This window comes from Pseudonaja textilis, chromosome 4, assembly GCF_049901715.1.
Source record: "Pseudonaja textilis isolate UNSWEBS1 chromosome 4, rPseTex1.2, whole genome shotgun sequence".
Lineage (NCBI taxonomy): Eukaryota > Metazoa > Chordata > Lepidosauria > Squamata > Elapidae > Pseudonaja > Pseudonaja textilis.
In genome coordinates, this window is record NC_141993.1 from 84,421,431 (window position 1) to 84,447,229 (window position 25,799).

At 40.5% G+C, this 25,799-nt stretch overlaps 2 protein-coding genes across 10 annotated transcripts in view; one reads left to right on the forward strand and one right to left on the reverse strand.

Moving 5' to 3' along the window:
* MCF2L2 (MCF.2 cell line derived transforming sequence-like 2) overlaps positions 1–25,799 on the reverse strand; it is a 196,014-nt gene that overhangs the window by 70,477 nt on the left and 99,738 nt on the right. The gene's annotated exons all lie outside the window — the stretch shown is intronic.
* Positions 4,226–25,559, forward strand: B3GNT5 (UDP-GlcNAc:betaGal beta-1,3-N-acetylglucosaminyltransferase 5). Of its 2 annotated transcripts, none has more exons than XM_087933553.1 (2): positions 4,226–4,590; positions 22,328–25,559. In XM_087933553.1, exon 2 carries the CDS (start codon positions 22,624–22,626, stop codon positions 23,755–23,757), a length of 1,134 nt encoding a protein of 377 aa, XP_087789679.1. In that variant the 5' UTR covers positions 4,226–4,590; positions 22,328–22,623; the 3' UTR covers positions 23,758–25,559. The 2 variants fall into 2 exon arrangements, with proteins under 2 accessions (XP_087789679.1, XP_087789680.1); XM_087933554.1 differs by lacking the exon at positions 4,226–4,590 and adding an exon at positions 5,926–6,033.

The following is a 25,799-nucleotide window of genomic DNA, read 5'->3' on the forward strand; positions in this document are numbered from 1 at the left end:
AGAAAGAAAGAAAGAAAGAAAGAAAAGGAGCCACCATGGAGAAGGCCCTTCTTCTGGTTCCCACCAGGTGTATCTCCCTCAGGGATGGGACCTGCAACATTCCCTGTCTCCCCGCTCTGATGGGTCTGGTAGATGTGATTGACAAGATACGTTCCCTCAGATAAGCTGGTCCCAAGCCATGAAGGGCTTTAAAGGTGACAACCAGCACCTTGAATTGCACCCGAAGCAAATTGGCAACCAATGCAGCTCCTGCAGGAAAGATGATACATGTGCACACCGGGGTCGGCACAAAACCATGTGGGCCGCTGCATGTTGCACCAACTGGAGCTTCCGGATGCTCTTCAAGGGATCATCCTTCATCCTTCAGTGGATAGGCAATGGCTAAAATGATGATGATGATGACAATAATGATACATTAACTATATTATATATTTTATATGCAGCCCAAGACAATTCCTCTTTGCTCCAAGTGGCCCAGACAAGCCAAAAAGTTGGACACGCATGTTTTAGAGGCTATCCTTTCTAAGCTGTTTTAATGTTTGTTTGTTTTTAAAAAAGGCATTTTGTTTCAGTAAAAGCAAAAGCAATAATTCTGTTTCTAACAACTTACTATTAGGGTTTTGTTTTCACTAGGATTAATTGCCATGATACTGCCAAGAGTCAAAAAAACAATCAATAAAATATATCCCATGCTGCAAATGTTTGCTTGCTATTCTTTAGACTGCCCCAAAAAAATTTTTCCCCCTTCCTACTTCCTGCCAGGAATGCAGAAATCTCATGCATAGTTATAGAATACCTGAGTAACAAAGACGCTGAGAGATAACAAACATGACCTCTCTTGGAACATTCATACAAGTAGTGGCCCTTTGAATCAGAGTGTGAAGCCATGACTTTTCACAGTGGCTTATCAAATAAACTAGAACAACCTGCTTCACATAACATCCTAAATCCAAACAAACTACAACAGGCCTAAAAGGAGTAGTTACCTAGCAGCAAGGTATCTTTACTCTGAGGAGACTTTTTTCACACTAGGAAAGTTTCTTACTCTTAAATCTATTCCCATCGCTACTCAAGTGAACATAAGGACGACATTCATGTGTTATGGCACCATTAACTGGGTTGCCGTACACTGTGCTAGGTTCAGTGGTGGGATTCAATTGTTTTTACTACCCGTTCTGTGGGCGTGGCTTGGTGGGCATGAGGTGGCTTGGTGGGCATGGCTTGGTGGATGGCAGGGAAGGATACTGTAAAATCTCCATTCCCTCCTCATCCCACTAACCGGCTTTCCAGCTCCGTTCTCCTGTGCAGGGCAACCAAAGAAAAGCCAGCCAATCAGCTGGGACTCAATGGGAGGCGGAGAAGAGATGGGGGCGGGGCCAGTCAGAGGTGGGATTTGCTGGGTCTCCGAATTACTCAAAATTTCTGCTACCAGTTCTCCAGAACTGGTCAGAACCTGCTGAAGACCACCTCTGTACACAAGGCTTCCCCATGCCCCATTTTATCTGGAAAAGTGCTGTAGGAGGCCATCCAGGCTGAAAACAGGATATAGGGAGCGGCCACACATCCACCCAGCACCCCAATTTGGTTGCCAGAGGCACCATGGGCCAGTCCTTTGCTATTTGCAGGACGGCCCTAATGGGCCAGATTTAAGTACCCCATGAGCTGGATCCCACGGGCCTTGAGTTTGACACCCCTGAGATAGAGTCATTGGTGCAATGCACATGAATTTGAGGGGTCCTTGGTGCTCTCTGAGCTTGCTTGTTTTCTTGCAAACATTTCATGACCCTAACTAGGTAACATCATCAGTGCCAGTAAGGAGTGCTGTTTGCTGTCATTTTCTACTCTGGTGTCTTGTTTGTCTGTGTGGGTCATGGTGGTTTTAGAGATTCTTTAGTTGGGCTGTTTATTAATGGCTCTTTGGCAGTTTCTTGATGCATAAACTACTATGCAAAAGAGACAATCAAGCAACCCAAAAGAGAAAAAGACTCCAGTATATCTACACCGGTAATCGGCACTCAGATCAGCACAGATCTAAGATCAACTTCAGACAAAGTCAAATAAGCAATACCACAGTCAGGAAACTGCCAAAGAGCCATCAGTAAACAGCCCGACCAAAGAATCTCTAATACCATCTGCAAGAAAATTATCAAGCTCAGAGAGCACCAAGGAGCCCTCATGTCAACCCTGAGCTGCAAATATTCTCCTTTATTGGAACATGAACTCTGGCAAACTCCAGAAACAATGGAGGACAAGGGGTCTGGAGTGCTACGCGGGGGTGGGATTTTACCAGTTTACACCTATTCACTAGAACTGGTTGTTAACATTCTAAGCAGTTTGGAGAACCAGTGGTTAGAAGGAATTACTGGGCTAATCCTGTAAGGAAGGCAGGAAGGAAACATTCTGGTTTTGCTTACAGAAACTGCCTCTCCTTTAACCCTTATTGCATTCTTGGCAGGACTAAACTTCCTGTCTCAGGAACGTCTCTGGAGTTTTTTTCCCCTCCTTTGCTGGTACTTTGCTTGTGTGGAGTGACCATTCAAAGTTACAATGGCACTGAAAAAAGTGACTTATGACCATTTTTCACACTTATGACTGTTGCAGCATCCCCACAGTCATGAGAGGCCAGGCGAGGAGATGCATGCCTCGATTTGAGTGATATTGAGTTGGCCACGCCCAGCCAATAGCATGATCACCAAGCCATGCCCAACAACTAAGCCATGCCCACAGAACTGGTTGTTAAAAAATTTGAATCCCATCCCTGTTGCTATGGTCAATGGAGTCACAAAGAGTCAGATAAGATTTAGTTCCTGAACCAGAACAACAATTTTTTCAAAAACCCCCCCACAAAGATCAGGTATGTACAAAACAACACATACAGACCAAAACCAATTCAATACACCGATTAGCACAGTGTCTTGGAGCCAAAGTTTCCAAGTTTCAGGGATCCAAACTTCTCATCAGAGACTTTTCACAACAAATTTATTGCTTTAAGTGTATGGAAAGGATCATTTTTAAAAATGAAAAAAAAAAAAACTATCTTCCAGGATGAAAAGATAAAATTGTACTTCTCTTCAAACTTCCTGCCCAGACCACTTGATTGTTAGAAGTTTGACTGCCAAGCCACACAACAAACAAATGGTTAACCAATCTCATTTTAATTTGACAAAGATTGAGCAAGCACTCCCAGCATATATGCTTGGTTAAACAGTCCGGGTCCTGTGCCAATTCAGAAAGTAGGGGTTACCTTAAGTAAGCCATAGTTTATGGTTTAGTCTAACAGCTCATCATGGCTAAGAAGGCTGCATAAATTTCAGTCAAGGATCTCATCATGAATCTTAATTGCCAGGTATCCTCAATTTCCTTTTTCTAGAGCAGGGGTCTTCAAACTTGACAGCTTTAAGACTTGTGGATTTCAACTCCCAGAATTCCTCCTCCAGTCATGTTTGCTCAGGAATTCTGGGAGTTGAAGTCCACAAGTCTTAAAGCTGTCAAGTTTGAAGACCCTTGTTCTAGAATAAGTAGCGTTTCTCAACCTAATGGGTGGACCTCAATTCCTAAAATGTTTAGGAGTTGAAGTCTACCCATCTTAAAGTGGCTGAGGTTGAGAGACACAAGCCAGAATGGAAGCTTTTTGGATAAGAAGCAAAATGTTTTCAAGGGGGGAAAAAAAAATCAAAGAAAATCCAGTTCTGCTTTTTGAAAAAGCACCTTTGGGACAACCACAACCTGCATGATTGAGAATCTCCAGAGAGAATCTCCAAAGCGATTCTCTTTGAGAAACAGTACACATTCTCCAAATTATGAGTACAATGTAGGCTAGTTTACCTAAATGTAGTTTACCATGGTATTCAGGTGAAAATACATGTGATTGCTAAGAGTCAGAAAATACCTGATGGCAGGTAATCAATTTTATGGCATGCAAACCCGGTTAACAGCAGAATAGTGGATTCACACAACCGCATGCAACTGCTCAGATTTATATTCTCTCACGGATCCGCGTGGGATTATCCAGTTTGAGGTCCAATTGCCTGGGAATCCAGGAATTGCCCATCATGCGAGTCAAAGGCATTAAAGTGAAGCCATCGCACGCTTCATTTGCACGCAGCCAAACTCTGGTCCCCCCCCCCCCCGATCGATCGGGGTTTATAGATTCGCCAGGGGGCCTGCCTGTCTTCCTCTAACATTCAAATCCATCCTCGCCGGGCTCTATGACATACGAGTCGAGACTCCTCCGCGCCGGTCTTGCCAGTTGAGGGTCATTCTAGATGTGCCGGACTACAAACCCCATCATTCTTCCCCACCACTCACTCCACCCCACAGGCTGGAAAAGGCGGCGGGACGTAAGAGAGCCGGGGCTGGGATACAAACGAGGCGCTCTCCATAAAAGCCAATGAGCGCCTTCCGAAGTCGCCCAGCCAAAACTGAATGGAAAGCCTTTCCGGCAAAGCGGATCCTCCCTCCGCCGCTTTTTCTTGAGCGGCTCGGGCTTCCCCCGCTCGCCTGCCCGGGTTTTAAGAGGCGCTTGACTTTCTGCCTTGCAGGCCTTCGGGCCAATTGAACGTCCACGACGAGGCTCGACTCCGGACAGAGGTCAGCAGCTCGAGTTCACTTCTGGGTTGGGCTGAGAGTCGGGGATGCCTTTGAATTCTCGGCGGTTTTTTTTATGGGATGGGGAGGCAAAGCAGCACGTCGGAAGGCGAAGTCGTCCAACCCCGGCAAAGAAAAGAAAGCTTTAGCCAAGCTCTCTCTTCTCTTGCTCCAAGGAAAAGTCCCTTCCCCTGCCGGCTTCGGCTGCTCTGAGACACTAAAGTTTTAACCGCGTTGATGAAGTCGATCTCTGGCTTTGCAGCGCGCCGATCTATCGTGGTCCCCCCGGACTTTCCCCCTTTCCAGTTTCTCGCCCTTCCGTTTCTTTCTTTCTTTGTCTCTCCCTCTCTTTCTGTCTCTTCTTCCCTCCTCTTTTTCTTTCTTTCTTTCTCTCCCCTTCTTTTTCCTTCCGTCTCTCTCCCTCCCTCTCTGTCTCTCCTTCCCTTTTTCTTTCTCTCTCCCCTTTCTGTCTCTTCTTCCCTCTTTTTCTTTTTCTCTCTCCCTTCTTTTTCCTTCCGTCTCTCCCACCCTCCTTTCTTTTTCTTTTCTTTCTTTTGTCTCTCTCCCTCCCTGTCTCTCCCTCCCCTTTTCTTTCTTTCTCTCTCGCCTCTTTCTGTCTCTTCTTCCCTCCTCTTTTTCTTTCTTTCTCTCCCCTTCTTTTTCCTTCCGTCTCTCCCACCCTCCTTTCTTTTTCTTTTCTTTCTTTTGTCTCTCTCCCTCCCTGTCTCTCCCTCCCCTTTTCTTTCTTTCTCTCTCGCCTCTTTCTGTCTCTTCTTCCCTCCTCTTTTTCTTTCTTTCTTTCCCCTTCTTTTTCCTTCCGTCTCTCCCACTCTTTTTCTTTCTTTCTTTCTTTCCTTCCTTCCTTCTTTTTTCTCTCCCTGTCTCTCCCTCCCCTTTTCTTTCTCTCTCCCCTCTTCTCTCCTCCTTTCTTTCTTTCTTTCTTTCCTTCCTTCTTTTTCTCTCCCTCTTTCTTTCCTTCCCTCCTCTCTCTCTTTCCCCCTTCCTTCTTTGGAAAAAAGCCCAGCCGGCTTTCCTCCAGTCACCCGTCTGGAGGTAGAGAGGGTTTTCCCGGCCCCATAAACCGCTGCCGCCCTCGCCGAGGATTCCCTAGCGGGATCCCATCCCGGCAGAACGAACTACTCCAGCTTCGCTTCGGCATTTCTCAACCGGCAGCATTGCAACATCGCCTTTCCTCCGCCTGTCCTTGAAGTAGATGGAGGCTGGTGTTGGGTGGAAGCCGCGGAGGGTTTCTTGCCCAATCGGGTCGCTTCTACCTGCCTCGGGTTGCTATAGCCCGACTCCCAAGAACTCACCTGCCTTCCCACCCGCGAAGGCTATAGTCGCCCGCAGGAGGCGAACCCCCGTTCCCACGGCTCCCTTCCTCGATTTAAAGCCGCGAACGCGCCTCCGGTGACTTGGAAACCGGTCCGCTTAAACTCGGTTGAGGTTACTCAAGGGTAAGTCTGAATGTTCGTCTCTACTAGGCCTTCGTTTTCCCCACTTTATTTTTTTGCGGCTGTCAACCCGCCTTGGGTTCGTTTCCGCTTCAGGTGCGCGTTTTTTTCTTCCACGACTTACAAAACTTTCCTGCCTGCTTCCCTCCGTTCCCCCCCCCCCACACCCCGAATTTCCTCAATATACCTATCGTTGCGTGCGTTCTTCCCTCGCAAAACTGGTTTGTTCGTTTGGCTTTGTTGCATCCCAGGCGGAAATAAAATCGGATTTGTGCGTGTGTGTGTGCGCGCATGTACTTGGGAAGGCAATTCTGCACAGAGGAAAAGAGGAATTGAATGAAGGTGAAGGTTGCTTCCCTTTTTGTTACCAGGCGAGGCAACTTTTTCAGCCGGAGTTTAGGGGATGTCAGAGTCTGGGTTCCCCTGTTTATTAATAGAACAGAATAAGGGACCTTGGAAGTCTTCTAGTCCAGGAGTTGACAACCTTTTGGACCTCAGGGACCACCAAACTCATAATTTTAAATCCCTCGGACCAGAGACCCTGGGAAAATCCCCCCAAAAGTCTGCGGGGAAAATTCCCTACCCTCTTTTCCTAACAGGTTATCCTTGCAGATTATCCTCTCCAGCTCTGTTCTCAGGGGGAGAGAGAGAGAGACTTTTGGCTTTCTGTGGACCACCAACATTTTCTTGCGGACACCAGTGGTCCCTGGCCCACTGATTGGCAACCACTGTTCTAGTCCAAACCCCCTGTAGGAACTGAATTCCGCTCTTTCAGTTCCTCTCCAAAGTTTCAAATAGAAATAAACACAGGGGTATTCCTCAATTTACTACCACAATTGAGTCCAAAATTTCTCTTGTTAAGTGAGACATTTGTCAAGGGAGCTTTGCCCCATTTTACGACCTTTCCTGCCGCAGCTGTTAAGTCAATCATTGCAGTTGGTAAATTAGTAATCCGGCTGTTAAATAAATCTGGCTTCCCCATTGACTCTGCTTGTCAAAAGGTGACATCACCCGGGACTCTGCTGTGGTAGTAAGTATGAACCAATTACCTAGCATTTGAATTTTGATCACATGATCATGGGGATGAGGCAAAGGTTGGAACTGTGAGAAAACAATCCTAAGTCACTTTTTCCAATGCTGTTGTAACGTTGAACGGTCACTAAATGAACTGTTGTAGGTCGAGGACTACCTGTACATAATCAGCCGTTCAGAGCTGTACAGACAGATTTGTAGCTCGGGGCTGAATTGTTGGGGTCCTTGGGGGCTCTCTGAGTTTTGTGGTTTTCCTGCAGATGTTTCACAATCAAACTAGGTAACATCATCAGTGCAAGACTGTTTTAAAGCTGTCCTTGTTTTCGTTTGGCCTTTCATGGTGGAAGAAATGGCAGTTGGATTAGTAGTTTCCTCTTCTAGTAAAAAGGGTTGGGTACTGTAGTTAATTTGTCCCTCTGTCCAGCTGGAATGTAGTTAGATCGAATCTAGTCTCTACTGGCCCCTCCAGGTGAGATTCCAAAGAGTTCTGAGATTTTTATGAATTATATGAGATTTTTTTTTTAAAAAAAACCCTCTTTCCCTTATCCTGAAAAATAATAGCTTGGATTTCTAAAGTTGAACTTCACATTGGAGAATACTGTAGAGGTAGCAGGCAGTCTGCAATGCAACACAGGTTGCCATTAACTTATAACTGGTCATTTAGCAACCACTTGAAGTTAGATAGAGTCCTCAAAAGGTACTTACAACTCAGTTTGGGGGGCCATCCCCCCACATGACCACATTTTGGGTGCTCACCAATCAGCCCACATTTATTAGGATTTGCAGTGTCCTGTGGTTGCATGGCTGCAATTTACGTTTTTGCCAAAAACAAAAGAAGCATTTAGTTCCAGTTTTGCTAAAAATGCTGCATAGTGAAGAATGGGTTTACTTAATAGAATAACAGAACAGAATAACAGAGTTGGAAGGGACCTTGGAGGTCTTCTAGTCCAACCCAGTGCTAAGGCAGGAAACCCTGTACCATTTCAGACAAATGGTTATCCAATCTCTTCTTAAAAACTTCCAGTGTTGGAGCATTCACAACTTCTGGAGGCAAGTTGTTCCACTGGTTAATTGTTCTAACTCTCAGGAAATTTCTTCTTAGTTCTAGGTTGGTTCTCTTCTTGATTAGTTTCCATCCATTCCTTCTTGTCCTGCCTTTGGAGAATAGCTTGACTTTGGAGAATAGCTTCTTTGTGGCAACCCCTCAGATATTGGAAGATTGATATCATGTCACCCCTACTTCTTTTCCTTAAACTGGACATACTCAATTCTAGAAACTGTGCTTTAGCCTCCAGTCCCCTAATCGTCTTTGTTGCTCTTCTCTGTACTTTTTCTAGAGTCTCAACATCTTTTTTTACATAGTGGCGACCCAAACTGAATGCAGTATTCCAAGGGTGGCCTTACCAAGGCATTATAAAGTGGTATTAACAATTGGGAGTGTTTTTAATAATTGCTAAAAAAAAAAGTAAAATTCAGTTGGTCACGTGACGTTCCACTTTATGACCGCCACGACTGTATTCAGCAGGCTCCATCTTGGTCCTTATAAGACAAAGACCACCTGTATTTTTCAGCTAGAAGTCTTGCCCAGTCATCAAGTTGTGTCTGACTCTCCACGACCACATGGACCACAGAATGCCAGGCCCCCTTGTCCTCTGTCTCCCATACTCTGCCCAAATTTAGATTCCTTGCGTTGATGACACGATTGAACCATCTCATCCTCTGTCGTTCCCTTTTTTTGCCTTTCATCTTTCTCCAACGTCAGGGTGTTAAGAGTGCATTACAGCGGATATGTCACCGGAAAGAAAAATCACAAAACTGTGTCTCCCTTCCTTTGGCCACGTCACACAGGGGTATTCATTGGAGAAAGCAATTGTGCTGGGGAAGAGTTTGCGGTAAATGGCTGTCAAAGAATATAATGGCCAGACGCCATCAAAGCTGACACCAGCCAGAGCATAGAAAAGAGGTCCCCATACCCTGCACCCCCTAGAATGCTTCTGACATATTCTTGCACCCCCTTAAAATAAATAATTATATACATATACACTTTAATTTTGAAACTTCTAAACCAGAGGTGACATTCAACAGGTTCTGACCAGTTCTGGAGAACTGGTAGTGGAAATTTTGAGTAGTTCGGAGAACTAGCAAATACCACCTCTGACTGGCCCCGCCCTCATCTATTCCCTGCCTACCGAGTCCCAGCTGATTGGCTGGGTCTTCTTTTGTCGTCCTGCGCAGGAGTATGGAGCTGGAAAGGAGGTTAGTAGGGTGGGGAGGAAATGAGATTTTGCAGTAACCTGCCCCTAGGAGTGGGAGGGAATGGGGATTTTTGAAGTATCCTTTCCCTGCCACATCCACCAAGCCACACTCACAGAACCGGTAGTAATTTTTTTTTTTAATCCCACCACTGTTCTAAACCCAAGTTTTTGCACCCTCTGGAATATCGTCTCCAAGCACCCCCAGTTGGGAACCCCTGGCATAGAACAACTCAAAAGAAGTAGCGCAAGATTGGGACTTCCGGTTTGAAGGGCTTCGGTGACAGACAGGAATCCGCGATCGTGCACGGTTTCTGCCTGGGCTCGCCGCTGGAGCGCCCCGAGCCAGCTGGTTTCGGGGCTAAGCCACCCCGTACAGGTGGTGAAGAGGGGGGGAGACTGCCAGCAGGGTCGAGGAAGGCCGCATCTCTCCTCCTCAGCTGGCCATTACCCCCTTTCCCGAAGGCGGTTGCAGAGGTGGTCAGAAATGGCCACCACAAAGAAGAACTCGACCGGAAAAGAACGTGCAGGAGGAAGATAAGAAGTGAAAGTTTTGGCTGACCGGGCTAAGTTGAAAAAGCAACAACTAAGGTACCCCGGAATTTAAATTTTACAAGAAATAACATCGCTCCCAAAGAAGAGTCAGAAGCAGCAAAAGAAAGTGAAAAGGTAAAGGTTTGGCTTTTTTTTCCTCTTCTCTCTCCTTCCTTATATTGACAACTTAGAGACCGAAATAAGAAATTGGAAAAATCCGCTTTGGCATCAATAGGCAATTAAGCTGAAAATATAACTAAATGCCAAAGGGACAATAAAGATTTCTGGACATTAAAAACTTTTTCTTCTATAGCAGGAAGGGAGAGAAAAAGAATAAGGGCAGGATTTGGAAGAGGGAGGAGACTGCCTGAACTTTAAAAGATTCTAAAGTAAAATTTCAATAAGACTTCTAAAAGATACATTTCAACTGAAACTTTGCAACTAAATAGTAACCCCAGGAAGAGAAAGTGGGGAAAAAAAAGAAAGAACAAAAAGAAACAGCTTGCATGTATTTCGATTACTTGGTGACTTTTGGATTTTTGGTTATTATATTTGAATGATTAAAATCAATCGGGTGGTTGTTTAAAAATTTCTACAATGGCATCACTTTTGGATGAATTGAAAATGGAACTTAAAAAGTACAAAGAAGATGCACAAGAAGGGAAGGGTTCTTTTGGCTTCGTTTTTCAATTCTTAGAAATGGAGATCTGGAACTATGAGAAACAACAAGAAGAGACTGCAAAACAAGAAGACTGGGACAAAGAAGAAGCCATCTTTAATGAACAAGTAACTTTAATGAACAAGTAACTTCTATGTGGGGAGGAAAAAGGAAAGGGGGGAAAGAGGATGAAGAATTTAAGACTTAAAAAAACAACCAAAGAAAAGAAAAATAATTCGAAAAATAAGCATAATACTGGAAAGCACAGAAAAGGGGAATACAGAAGAGGGAAATAGAGGTAGAGAGACAAAGGGGTAAAAAGGGGAGAGAGAAGAAGAGAGGGAAGAAGGAAAGGAAAAGAAGTTACAAAGGTCCGGAGCAAGATATAAAGAAACAGGACCTATTTAGAGATAATGGGTGAAAATCCATGTAAATGAAGTAAAGGAAGTAAAATAAATGAGAAAATTGAATTAGGAAGGAATGGGAACATTTTAATTAGTCAATGTTTTATAAAATATAAGTAAAGGGGGGGAATTAACTATGGAAAGTTTATAATTGTTCCCATAGAAGTATGATATTTAATTGAAAAGTAATGTTAAAGATGTTAAGACTTTAATAAATATTAATATTAATGATAGAATTGAATTGGAATGGAATGTTGTTTTAATTATATACATTTATAATTTTTTCTTTTCTTTTTTTTAAAGAATACTGTGTGTAGTTTAAGAATGTACTAAGCAGAATCCGAATGGAAGTTATGTATTATATTGAGTGTTATAACTTTAGGGGAAAGATATAAAATCGGCATACTCCAATCAGTAACTACAGGAGAGATTTTGTTTAATGAGAAAAGATAATAGACAATTGAAACAGGACAGAAAATATAATGATTTGAATTGAGATGAAATAAATAAAATAAAATTGAGAAAATTAAAAGAGGGAAGAAGCCATGTAGAAAATGTAAAATAGTAATAAGATATGGAATAGAATATAAAAATGAGCAAGAACCTGAATTTGCGTCTGTACAAAGAAATGTAACCTGGGATTATGCTGCTTTCAAAAAAGATGTTTCGTTTCTTTTTGTGAAAACTCAAATAAAATTTACAAAAAAAAAAAAAGAGTAGCGCAAGATTGGAAGACGCGGATGGACCTGGCCCACGGAATCGTCAAGAGCCAGAAACCACTGGACGGATAACGCCAGCATCATGAGAATGAATCTCCTGCTGTTCTCCAAGCCATGTGTCCTATTGGAGGAAGACCAATCCAATGGGATCTTGCAGAAGATAAGGGAAGGCTGCTTAAGAAAGCTAAGGGAAGCCCAGTTGCAGAGGAAAACGTCCCCTTTCAGGAAGGCCTGCGTGTAGAGGGAAAGGGACACCGGTTTGGAGATCAGCAAGAGGTAGTCACCTGGGCAACAAAGGGGCAATTGAAGATGCCACTGCTGAGTGGTGCTATGCAGATCGGCCTAGATGGGTGGGGAGATAGGTAGGAGAGCAATAGCAATAACACTTATACACTGCTTTACAGTGGTTTACAGCCCCTCTCTAAGTGGTTTACAGAGTCAGCCTATTTCCCCCAGCAATCTGGGTTATCCTCATTTTACCGACCTCGGAAAGCAGAGTCAACCTTGAGCCAGTCAGGATCGAACTGCTGGCAGTCAGCAGAGTTAGCCTGCAATGCTGCATTCTAACCACTGTGCCACCCCGGCTCTTGCACACCACCATGACTGTAGGGAAAAGTGCACATTGATGTGCCTGAATTTTATCACATGATTGTGATGGCCATAACTTCTGGTAGAGATCACGAATTCCTTTGTTGGGGCCATTGTAATTTCAAAAGATCACTGAAAGAATGGCCATAAATTGAGGGATAGAGTAAAATGTTCTATTGCTAGTGCACCTAACTTCTGTAGATGGAACACAGGAAACGAAGAAACATTAAATGAGCTTCTTCAGAAAGTTCAAGATACAAGGAAGATATATAAGTTCATATACCACGCGTTGATAGGTAACCACAAACAGATTGATCAGTCTCACTTAGTCCTGTCTGATTAAACAACGTATGTTCTCTTAGCCAACTTCAGAACAGGGTGAAGGGACAAGATTGTAACCTCTTTACTTGAATGAATTTAAATCTGGATTGAATCCCATAGTATTAAAGTTACTAACTAGTAGTCTGAACTGAGGAATTCTGGAGGAGAGATAAAGTGACAAATAATTGGAGAACATCAGTGGTGAGATTCAGCCAGTTCTGACCGGCTAAGGTGAACCGCTAGCAATATTTCTGGCTGGCTGAGGTACGCCCAGTGGAAAGGCTCGCCTGGGGCTTTGGTGGCAACTGCCCTGCTGCTTGTCTGGGCTGGGGCCCTTTCCTCTCCAGGTTGTCTCCTTCAAGAGCCCAAGAACTGGTCCTGAAGACAGGATCCCCTTGATGCCCCTGCAGGATTTCAGCCTCCTGATCCCTACAAAGCGGAAGAGCCAGTTTCATTTGCGGGCGCACTTGCCGCCCCATTCTCCCAACAGGTTCTGTGGACAGCAAGGCTTGCTACAAGCTAACATAAAGCAAGAATGAAAATGATTCCCCAAACAGCTAAAGGGTTCACTTTGCTAGAGTTTGCTAAGTATTATAAAGTTGAGAGCTGACATCATTTTGTGCAAGCCTTTCATTTAAAAATAAAAGTGGTCTCTTCTAAGAAAGCTTTGTTTAGCAGATGCTCCAGGAATTTGGACTGGAATATTAAATTACAAGCAGAAGCTAAAACCAGAAGAAGAAGAAGAAAGACCTATTTATGAACATATTAGAATATATCAGCTAACAGCATACTAACAGTAGCTTTCTTAGTGTATTGTTCTGATAATTAATTACTTCGCTAGTCTTAATAAGCCAGAAGTCTATAGAGGTCCTCATTCAGCAACTGCCTCATTTAGTGACTGTCAGCAGTTATGATGATGATGACAAAATAACCTTGCGACCAATCCTTGCATTTACAACTTTTGCAGGTCAGCAATGGAAAGGAAAGCTGAACTAAAATCATAAGCAGTCAGTTTCATTTAGCTGTCCCTTCATTTACTGACCAAGTTACTATACACAGTTGTGATTGCTAAATAGCACTTAGCAATATCACTTAGACTTATATAGTGGTTCACAGTGCTTTACAGCCCTCTCTAAGCAGTTTACAGAGTCAGCATATTGCCCCAACAATCTGGGTCCTCATTTACCGACCTCAGAAGGAGGGAAGACTGAGTCAACCTTGAGCTGTTCAGAACTCCTGGAGTGAGCAGTGAGTTACCTGCAGTACAGCATTCTAACTTCTGCTCCACCACAGATAAACAAGGACTACCTGTATATTGTAGGCTGTATATTATGCCTTAATCTTGTATTTATAATGGGATGAAATGCTGAAAATCTTCGTATTGGTTTTCTCTACTTTATTCAATTATCCATTGAATATTTTATTCTACTTTATTCAATTATCTATTTCACAGATAATACTTTGTTAAATTTGCAGAGTTCATTTCTTCATATATCTATTTTTTCTTTACTGTATTCTTTTTTTCCTTTCTATTTTTTTATTTGTATTAGTTTAATGTTGTGATTGCAATTTTTAATAAAATTACTATTAAATGAAGATGAAAGGCAGGTAAATTTAAGCCTGGGGTTTAATGAACTTCCCTCTCTTCTCAATTATTATCTGACTCTTACAATCAGAAAATAAGACAAGATGTCCTTTCTTTAATTTTGTAATTTACTGTGGAAAAGCTCAGAATATCACTGTTGTAGTTAGCAGTAAGGATTGACAGCTGAGCAAAGAACCATAATTTGGATTATAAAATTCTTGCTTTAATAAAAAATCCTTAAACATTAAAAAAAATATTTTTAAAAAATTTAATTTTTTAAAGTTTAATTTTTTGGGACATAATGATTGGTACCCTAAATGTCTATGGAGATACTCAGTCATCCAGGTCATGGTTGTCCCAAAGATGCTTTTTCAAGAGGCAGCTGGACTTTCAAAAGCTGAAGAAGCTTCTGGGATGAGAAGTGAAACATTTTCAAAGAAAAAACAGAAAGTCCAGTTGCCTCTTGAAAAAGCACTTTTGGGATTGGTATCCTAACTTAAGGTTTCTTTTCCCAACTGTGATCTTCAGCTCCTTCTGTAGATGTATTTTTCCTCCATTCAATCATCTACAGATGTTTCTGTAGATTCAATTGTCCAGTAGAACAGTTTTCCATCAGTAGTTGTTGGTGCTTCATCACTGGAGATTTTTAAGAAGAGACTGGACAGTCACTTGTCTGAAACGATGTAGGATCTCTTATTAAGAAGTTGCTAGAAATGGGCCTCTCCCTGATGGTAACAGTTCAAAATATGAATGTCCAGGATGAGAATGGTCTGTGGAGATTTTTAGTGCTCTAGAAAGGAGTCTGGTCTTCACAATCTCTTCCAAAGAAGAAAGAGAGCAACCGATGATTTTTTGTGCTGTGTTTATAACTCTCGAGCAAGGGTGTCCAATCTTGGCAACTTTAAGACTTGTGGACTTCAACTCCCCAGAATTCCTCAGCCGTCCACAAGTCTTAAAGTTGCCAAGGTTGGACACCCCTGCTCTAGAGTATCTTCTTATCTGCTACAGAGAATCCAGCATACCACATCGTTACACAGTATGCCAAAATGCGCTCAGTGGTAGAACAGTAAAAAGTAACCAGCAACTTCTCACCCAGACCACTCTTTTTCAGCAACCTCAGAAAGTGCAGGCGCTGTTGGGCCTTCTTTGCAGTGGCCATAGTGTTGACTGACCAAGTAAGGTTGTCAGAAATATGAGTTCCTATAAATTTAAAACTATGAACTCTTTTCACACAGTCTCCATTGATATATAGCGGGAGAGGCTCTGCTTTGCATCTTCTGAAGTCTATAATCAATTTTTTGGTCTTTTTGATGTTCAGGGCAAGGTTATGACTCTTGTACCACAAGACCAGTCTGAGAACCCCCCTCTGGCTGTTACTTTCTTTTCCTCCACAGGCAACTCTCTGTTTTCCTTTTTCTTCTGCTTGTTAATTGTGCTGTACACAATGATACAAAATATTTGCATATAGAGGGGCAGTCCTTGGTGGTCTCCAAGCTTGGATGTTTTCTTGCAGACATTTCATTACTCAAATTAGGTAACATCATCAGTGCTGAAGGTTCCAAGTAATACATCCCATTCAATAACTCTGAGGCAGACATATTCCTCAAAGAACATTTTATTGGGACATATCAAATTGGCATTTTCTTGGTGGAAAACCAGCTCGAAGTTCCCGTCGGTTTTACACCCAATTAAAAGTAAAATGTTGTCACGTCCCCCCAGAGTCACTAATCACATGGTCCAATCAGCATGTAGTCCAGTTGCTAGGTGACCTCAATCTTCACCTTTTGAACACCTGCACCAACGTCCTTGATTCCCAGGGGAAATAATTTTATTTAGGCTACAACACCCCAGCTATCTCTACACACACACACACACACTGCCCTGGCCCCTTCGCTCCAGGCTTTGTCAGTGAGAAAACTAGAGAAAATACAAAAAAGAAAATGGCCACAATTTGGCCAACTTCAGGGTTGACACTGATAGGGAGTGGGTTTGCTCTCAATGTGTATTTCAGTGGCTTGCCTGTCAGTGTTGGTGGGAGTAGTTCTAAGTTGGTCTTACTGTTAGCCTGATTGGCAATTCCTTGATTGGGATATTGTTTACTGCTTGATCATTAGTCTGATATTAATCTTGGTGTTAATAGATAACCTTTATTGTCATTTTTTTTTAATTGTGGGCACACTGGCGCACATTAAAAATGATATTCTTGTTGCCTGCTTGCAATACATATACATATACCAGTGGTGGGATTCAATTTTTTTTACTACCGGTTCTGTGGGCATGGCCTGGTGGATGAGCCTGGCAGGGGAAGGTTACTGCAAAATCCCATTCCCTCCCCACCCCACTAACTTGCTTTCCAGCTCCATTTTCCTGTGTAGAGCAACAAAAGACCCAGCCGATCAGCTGGGACTCGGGAGGCAGAGAATAGATGGGGGCAGGGCCAACCAGAGGTGGTATTTGCTGGTTCTCCTAACTACTCAAAATTTCTGCTATTGGTCCTCCAGAACTGGTTAGAACCTGCTGAATACCACCTCTGACATATACATATACATAACATACACACAAACACACACACATCACTATCCATCTTGAATACATATTGGAAAGAGGAAGCTTTGAGAGTTCACAAGGTTGGTGCTATATGGAACAAAACTGTGACTGAATCTGGATGCTCTGCTTTGGATAACACAAAGCGTCCTCCCAGAAGGTAACAACGAAAACAGGTTGTGAAAAGGATGTGTAGTGTCCCAGACAATACTGTGTACCCTGGTCAAGCATCGCTTATATGCTATCTCTGGTCATCTGGGTGTTGATTGCCGATGGAAGTTGTTTAGCTCTTTTTGTTCCCTTTTTGGCTTGTTCATTGTCTCTTTTGAATGGTAGTAAATGTTGTTTATGTCTATGTGCTTGTTGATGATCAATTTGCCAGAGTGCCAGGCTTCCAGGAATTCCTACCAACACTGACAGGGCAAGCCACTAGAATATAAATGAGAACAAACCCCACCTCCTACCAGCACCAATGATGTTACCTAGTTTGGGTAATGAAACATCTGCAAGAAAACAAGAAGCTCAAAAAGCACCAAAGATGCCTCATTTCAACTCTGAGCTACAAATACTTTCCTCTATTGATACTTGAATATTTTTCTCCATTCAAGCAGGCTGAGTAACTGATTATTAGATTGAAGATACCTGTGGTAGCAATTAAAGTAAATTGTCTGCTTGAGAATTCATTAAAATCCAATAATGTCTTTTAATTTCTAAGGGTAGCAATAATTATGCACAGGTCGTATTCATTAATTTTATTATTTACAAGAGTATGTTAAGTCATACATGCAGAGTTTGGATTATGGAATAAAGAATAGTTGAAACCATTTACCTGAGTCAATTTCAACTTTTTCATGGCAATTGGGAAAAATATTTTGGCTGTGCATACATGCTAAGGGACTGAAAGCTGATGTGCTTAATTTGCGTCTAATTCGCTCAAGTACTTGCACAGTTGTGTGCTGTCACTGGATTTTTACCTGCAGGATCCAAGCATATTGCTGCTAATGATACAAATATATAAATATAATTTAAATTAATTATTTCTTCCCTGGCACTTCAGAAACAGCAGCATAACATTTTGGATTCTTAATTTGTGTAGGAAGTGAGTAGGTAAATGAAAAATGGCATATGAAAAATATCATATGTTTTTGATTTGTTGATAGTTTATTTCCTGCATTGTTACCTAGACAAGACATTGTTTGGATACGACAGAAAATATTCAGTCACTGAAAATATTGGTAGAGATAGAAGTTCTCAAATGTTTCTAATCTTTTGGTGGTTAATTAAATTGCTAGTTTAATAAATGAATTTATTTTATGGTCTTATTCTCTAATACCATTTTACCTGTCAACAACAGAAGAAATCTCTAGTATTTTCCTTGCTGAGTTGTTTCATTCATTTGATGTGTAATTTTTGCAGCCAAAATAATAGACCATGACTTGTGCTGTAAAATGTGCTGATTTCAGTTGTGATAAACTGCTTGTACAGCTCATTTTATGTTGCACATGACAGGCTCCAAACCTGGGATGTGTTGGTCTATGCTAGAAATAGCAATTTGGACAATCTATTGAAATAAAATGACTTGCCCTTCAGTTTATATTTAACGGTTCTTTATTTTCACACGAAAACCTCAAAATTCCATTTATTCTCCTGAATGGTGTTTAGTTACAGTTTTTTTTTTAAAGCCTCCTTTGCTTTTTATTTTAAATCTGAATTTTGTGTTTTATGACATTATAAATTATTTATATTTATGTCATAATTTTCATGGTCACAACACAAGCTTATGCTAAGGCAATTTTCTGTTTTGCTAGAAGCATTTGACAGAACAGCAATAATACACACACACACACAATACGTATATAGCATAAAAACTCTTTTCAACGTCAAGCCTTCAATTGGCTTTGTGAAACTGAATGTGGTCAGGCCTTGTGCAGCCTGAAAAAAAATGGAGATTTTCTGCATCAGTTCCATCCTCCAGAGCAGGGGTCTCCTTGGCAACTCTAAGCAAAACTGGCTGAGGAATTCTGGGAGTTAAAGTCCTCCAGGCTTAAAGTTGCCAAGGTTGGAGACCCCTGCTCCAGAGTGATTTGTTTTCTTATTCCTATCCTCATTTAGCTTGTAATACTCAAAACTTCTTTGTTTGGGACATAGGAGGAATAACTACAATACTATTCTGGTTTGTTTGGGGTTTTTTTTTGACATATTTAAAAATGTTGTTTTGTGTTGTTTCATATAGATATTAAAGGTAAATGGCCATCCCTCACCTTGCATGCAAAGGGCTGCTGACTGCTGTAAATGAGGGCATATATTCAGATTGGATTTGTCATTTTTGTGAACTTATTGAGTCCTTCATGAGGACCTGGGATGGATAGGCAGACTGTGGATGTCTGACAGTGTTATTGGTATCATTGCAGAATGTAAGCTGTCCCAAATAAGGCTGCCTTTTGCAATTGACCAATGGTTAATTTGTCAATGCCTATGGTATTCAAGTGATGCTCCAGAAATTTTGGGATTGCATCCGAAGAGCCTATTACTTATTACTACTACTACTACTACTACTACTATTATTATTGGTTCTTCATGCAGCCAGACATTTAGACTGGATTTGGAATTTTTGTTCACCTATCGAGTTTATTGTTATTATTATCCCAAGATAATATCCCCTAACAAGGTTTGCATGAAGAATAGCTTTTTGGTGATTCAGAACTGGCTAAACTTGCAGAAAAAAAATAAAAGAAAGTACGTGTAAAGACTTAGCAGATGCATCCATGCAATTTAAACTGGGTTACTGTTAAACTTCATTTGTTTCCTAACTTACCATATTGTGAAAACCAGGCTTGATTGGTTATTTATGGTTTATCATATTGTGTGAAGTCAAAAAAATGTGTGACTTCAGAAGTTGAGTAAATGGACTCTAGAATGGGACGTTGTGTGAAGTATATTTCCCTTTCCAGTGATTTCACAGCTTCTCAAGCTAATTTTTTTAATGTTACATTCTGTTTTTATGTTTTAAACATGTTAATTGTACACCATCCAAGGTGTGAGGGAGATGGGCAGTTTCTAAATGTGATAAATAAAATAAATGGAAAATATTAATTAATTGAAGCTGAGGAAGGAAAGTGAATTTCTAATTGGGTCAAACAAATAACTCTGCAAATGATGGTCAGGTATTAGGCAGAAGAAAAGGCTGAACCTCACTTTGGACTAGCAGCCAAGTTGGAACAAAACCAAAACAAAGGACGCCCAGAGCTGGAAATCAAAGTTTGCTCTGTGCAAAACTCACAATGTGGCAGAAATCAAATGTCTCATTGGGAGCCCCTGAAATCTTTTCATGAATTTTGCTGTTTCATAAAAAGAAAGTAGGGATGGCCAAGATGCAAGACTCAAAGGGGCGGGGGAGAGAAATGCCTTCTTCCTATCAACCGCTCCCAATCTGATGCCCTTTAGATGTATAGGACTTCATTGCCCATAATCCTTAGTAGAGAAAGTTACGCTAGGCGAAACTGCTTCACCATCTTCTCGCTTCTTGAAACAACAGGAGGCCTGGAGTGAGGCCTCATAGATTGCAGATGATGCTTTTGGTCAATGGGGGCGGCTCCTGCTTAGGCCTGGAGGCTCTGCAAGGATGGGAGACCACCAGGAGATCCTGGGGCAAGAATCAAAGACTTGTTATCTTGGGAACGATGTATGTGGCCTTCTAGTCCTCCAAACATGGCTGGGCCTATGTATAGCAATCACCTCCACTATAAATGCTGGGGGGGAAAAAGGCAGCAAACAGACATTTCCACATTCCTGCTGAGGAAACTGACATGTGGCCCTAATTTCCTCTTTAGTATGCCCCTGAAGGTGAAACCAACTTTTAGGAGAGACCCTGAAACCAAACATGGCCAAAACAGGCCACAAAAGAGGGCTTGATGACCAAGAAATGGTGTGATTCCCCACCCCCCCCCCAAGGAAAGAGAATCAAGATGGCTGCAGGGGAAGTTGTTTGATTTTAAACAGGGAAATCCAATGAAAAATTCTCTTGGAAACCCATTCTTGGGTGACAATTACATATGCAACATTGTGCCGTGTCCGAAATTGGGGTTTTCTCCAATAGAGGGTTCATGTTGTTTTGATACGATCTAACACTTCAGGACTTGAGTGAACAAAGTGGCCAAAACAGGACAAGATGGCGACCACAACAGGCAAATCAAAGCTCTGCCCACTTCAGCACATTAAAAAAGGGGCAGAATTTTTATTGCTATTGGGGCCGCCATTTTGATTGTTGTTGTTTTTTAACCACAGCCTGCAGACAACCCATTTTCCAGTATTTACTGAATGTGTTCACATGTATGTAATTTAAAAAGCGTTTTTCAGCCTGAAGTTCATTTGGGTTTTCTTGAGAACAGGTAGGTAGAGAAATGTTATAACATTGTCAGCCTGGTCAAACCTGCCTGTTTGTTTATATGAATATTTATTGATTTATTTGGTTGGTTGGTTGAGTGTGCAGCCATCCTTATCACCTTAGTGACTCTGAGAAAATAAAAAGAATTAAAAAGCACAGCAAAATACAGTGATAGCTAGCTCGCTATAGGTCATAAATAATAGGTGGCTAGGTTAGATTAGGTGGATAGATTATAGGTAGATAGTTAAGTAGGTAGATACTGTAGATAGCTAGATAGAGGAAGGAAGGAAGGAAGGAAGGAATTTAAAAGCTTTCTGGTGTTTTTTTTAAACCCCACACTTCACTCCTTATCCTTAATTTTTCTACTACTGTATTTTGCAAAGAGTATAAGAAAGCAATTGTATGATTGATTTCTTTACAAAATGCAAAACTGAAGAGAAAGGAGAACAGCTTATTTTCTAAGACAATCTGTCACCTCCCTTTTCTGCTTTCCCTAAGCCAGAACTGGTCTGTGAATGGCTCTGGAGGCAGGAATTAACATTAGGAGAGAAAAAGCCATCAGAGGCCAGGCTTGGGAAAGTGAATGCCTTTTAATACATTTGGTTAGCCAGAAAAAGTGCTACCAGGTTCCTCCTGAGTTTTGACTTATATAGACCACGAGTGGGCAACTGTGACAATTTTACAATCTTTGTTGACTTCAACTCCCAGAATTGGATGTCTCAAAAGTGCTTTTTCAAAAGGCAACTGGACTTCCTTTGTTTTCCCTTTGAAGACGTTTGCTTCTAATCCAAGAAGTTTCTTGAATGAGAAGCAAAACGTCTTCAGGGAAAAACGAAGTCCAGTTTCCTTTTGAAAAAGCACCTGAGACAACCATGACCAAGATGACTGAGAATCTCCATAGACACTCCCAGAATTTGAGTTAGAGAGCTAATGACCAACCCTCAGAATGCTAACAACCAGATAACTGCAAAGAATATAAATCCTTCCATTCCCCACCAATCAGTTAGAACTAAAGAAGCTTCTTGGATGAGAAGAGAAATGTTTTCAAAGAGAAAAAAAAAAAAAGTCCAGTTGCCTTTTAGAAAAAGCATCTTTGGGACTACCACGAGCAGAATGATTGAGAATCTCCATAGATACCTGCTGGGTGGGGCAGGACTAATTATCAGGCTGCTTGAGTCTGTGAAGTAATTATCCCTTTCTGTTACTGGTATCTTACAGAAATGATGAACCATAAAGATGAATTATGTTTTTCTTGTGTTTTGCAGATGACGGTGCTGTAACTATTCAGTTTTGATATTACATCAGGTGAAGAGGCAACAAAAGAATCTTTGTATGTTGTCAAAGTCCTCCTACATTCACCAAATTTATTTGGAAACAAGATGAATTTTAAAAGTAAACATATGGGATTTCATTGAGGTGATTGACTCTCCAGTAACTCAGATGCCACAGATGCATCTAAAATGAACACTTTTCCTGAAAGAGAAATGTTGAAGTCTCACACTAAAACTTATTTAAAAATCCAAATCTTTAATTGGAAGAAGTGAAGAAGTAGTGAACCAGAATGTATGTTATTAATTTTAGAAGAATTAGAAAATGTCAGTTTGTGTACATTTTTGCCACTTGTTTAGTTCTGTGCTTCTTTGTTTTTTTTGTAGAAATTGATAGCCCTACCTTTGTGTACTTTATAAAATCTTTCTCATACAGATACCTCATAAATAACTATCCTTTTGTGAATGACAATCTAAGTACTAGCAGATGTAACAGCGTAGCAAGGCATCGATATCTGATCAATCATGAAGAGAAATGTCAAGGGCAAGATGTTCTCCTCTTGATCTTTGTAAAGACATCACCTGAAAATTACCAGAGGAGAGATGCAATTCGACAAACATGGGGTAATGAAGACTACGTTCATCACTATCTGAATGCCAACATAAAAGCCTTGTTTGTTTTAGGACAATCACGTTTTTCACTGGGAAGTGAAATGCAAATGAGGCTGGAAAGGGAAGACAAGAGGCATGGTGATCTGATTCAACAAGACTTTTTGGATACTTTTTACAATCTTACCTACAAATTACTGTTACAGTTCAGCTGGGCAAACAAGTTCTGCCCTCATGCCAAGTTTGTCATGTCAGCCGATGATGACATATTTATCCACATGCCAAATCTTATTGCATACCTCCAAAATCTAGCACAAATTGGGGCTCAGGATGTTTGGGTTGGGCACGTCCATTATGCATCACCTCCCGTGAGGGATAAAAAAAGCAAATATTATGTTTCCTATAAAATGTACCCATGGTCTGTCTATCCTGACTACACAGCTGGAGCTGCATATGTTCTATCCAGAGATGTAGTTGCTAAAGTATACCGAGCCTCACAGACTCTTAATTCAAGTTTTTACATAGATGATGTTTTCATGGGATTTTGTGCCAACAAAGTGGGAATTGTACCACACAATCACCCCTTCTTTTCTGGGGGAGTAAAGGCTCCATATCATCCTTGCATTTATGACAAAATGATTACTTCTCATGGACATTTAGAAGATCTTCAGTATTTTTGGCAACAGATTACAGATCTAAAAATGAAAAACATTTCTTCTGGAATTTGGGGTAGTATATACTGTAGAATAGTTAATATTATGCTGCTTTGCAGATTATATAATCACGATACGTATCATTGTTCAGCTGCATTTTCCTAATACTTGAATATCAGAATAGATTTATTGAGTCACAAATGAAGGAGTAAGTCACTTGCTTTCTCCATAACAAATTAGAATGAACATAAGAAAAATTCAATCAAAACTCGCCTGCAGATTGCACAGTTCTCCAAAGATACATTATAATTATAAAAACAATTTTCCTATTATAGTAAAGTTTCCCACCAGATAATTTTAAGAACTGGATAGATTTTAAAGTTAACATTTATTCTTCTCAATCTGGAATTATGAAATTACCAAATAGAAACTGAATTGTTAATTAGTTGAAAAACATACATTTTCTGACATGTTAATATTTGCAGTTCACATGGAGAAAGATAAAGTACAAAGAGCACTTTCTCCACATCACTTCTAAACACATTATTACATTTTGATCTAATGTTTTTACAACTGAATAGCTTTATGTGTTTTATTATGTGACCACTCAAGATGAATTTAAAAGAAACCTAATCCTATGCAAGTGGTGCTATCGTTGACATTAAATACTTCTATTGAATTCTGCAAAGCTGTTGTTTTACATTTCATAGTTCTAAATTGCACACTAAAACATAAATAGTATAAAACTGATGGCCCTGTCTCATTGCTCCAATCTATAAGGCCCCGCTTGATTTATTCAGTTGGTGTTCACTGCATATGTGTTATCTCCCAAATTATTCCCATTAAGCAAGATATATTTTAAGAGATTAATACTGAAGGTACTACACTCTAGGAACACAAATACAAGCCTTGTAGAACACTATTTTAAAATATTAAGTATTTAATTCCATTTTTTTCCTTTCAAAAATTATGAAACTGATATATACATGATTAGCATAAATATATTTAAAAAGAAATAAACTGTTTACATCCAATCTGTGCCAGTTTCATAAAGTAGTTTTCTCTTAATCAGAATTTCAGTGATTTTACCATTTATAATCTTTCAATTGAAATCTTCTCCCATTCTGCATTTCTTAGTATGAGTTAAATAACCACGTCTTCCATTTCCAGAATGGCATGAAACAGGGTTGTGTTGTCTGCATGCCTCTAGGCATTCATTTCTGTCAAAATGTTTGCTTTACTGGTTTCTCTCCTCCCTATTTACTGAGTTTTGATGTTGAAATTAAGACAAATTTAATATCAATTTTAATGGGGGTGAGAATTCTATGTTTCTGTAACCAATTTAAAAATAATATAAAGCTAATAACTACTGATAGACCATAGACACAAAATGCTTGAATATCCTCATCTTACCCTCAAGCAAACATTTGATTTGTCTGTTGTGTCAGATTAAATTAAATTCTTATAATTTTGGCAGAATTACAAAGCATAAACTCACGTGTGCTAACTATGAAAAAGCTGTGCATGTTTTTTGTTTTATAGCAAGTTTGTTAAGTTGAAAAAATATTGGCTAGTTGTTAAAGAATGGAGTTGTATATTGTTTAGCACAGATGTTTAATTATTTAAATACTTTATGAAAGCATCCTTTTTTCCCTTAAGACTCTTAATCTTGGGGATCTGAACATTATCTTTAAAATTTTTAAGAGGAAATTCTTAGGTTTACTAGTGTTCAAGATGCAGGGCTGTAATGTTTTTTTCTTGACTTCACAAGTACTTGCATCAGCCTGAATTGTCACTCAAGTGTGTATTGTTACATGACTGTTATACTAAGTTTTTACCTGTTTGGTTTGCAGCTATTTGAGTTAAAAAAATAATCTAAGTGAAGCAATTATTTATTCATGACACTTTGTCCTGAACAGTGTTTTATAAATATTTATTTTCAATAAACATGTTGTGTATTTTGTAAATGTACTGTAATTTTTCCACAATAACATTTGCTTCTTGTAAAATAGAACATTTGGAATAGATTACCTGTTTTTCTTTGAGGTTGCAATTCCAATAATTGTGAATATGATTTTGCCTCTTGTCTTAGGTGGGACATTTAAACTGTGTGCACATGAGATGCCAAGTTAAAAACACCGGATAACAAGCACACACTATGATTTTAGCTCCATTGCAAGCAACTTTAACTGTGTTTCTTGGCACAT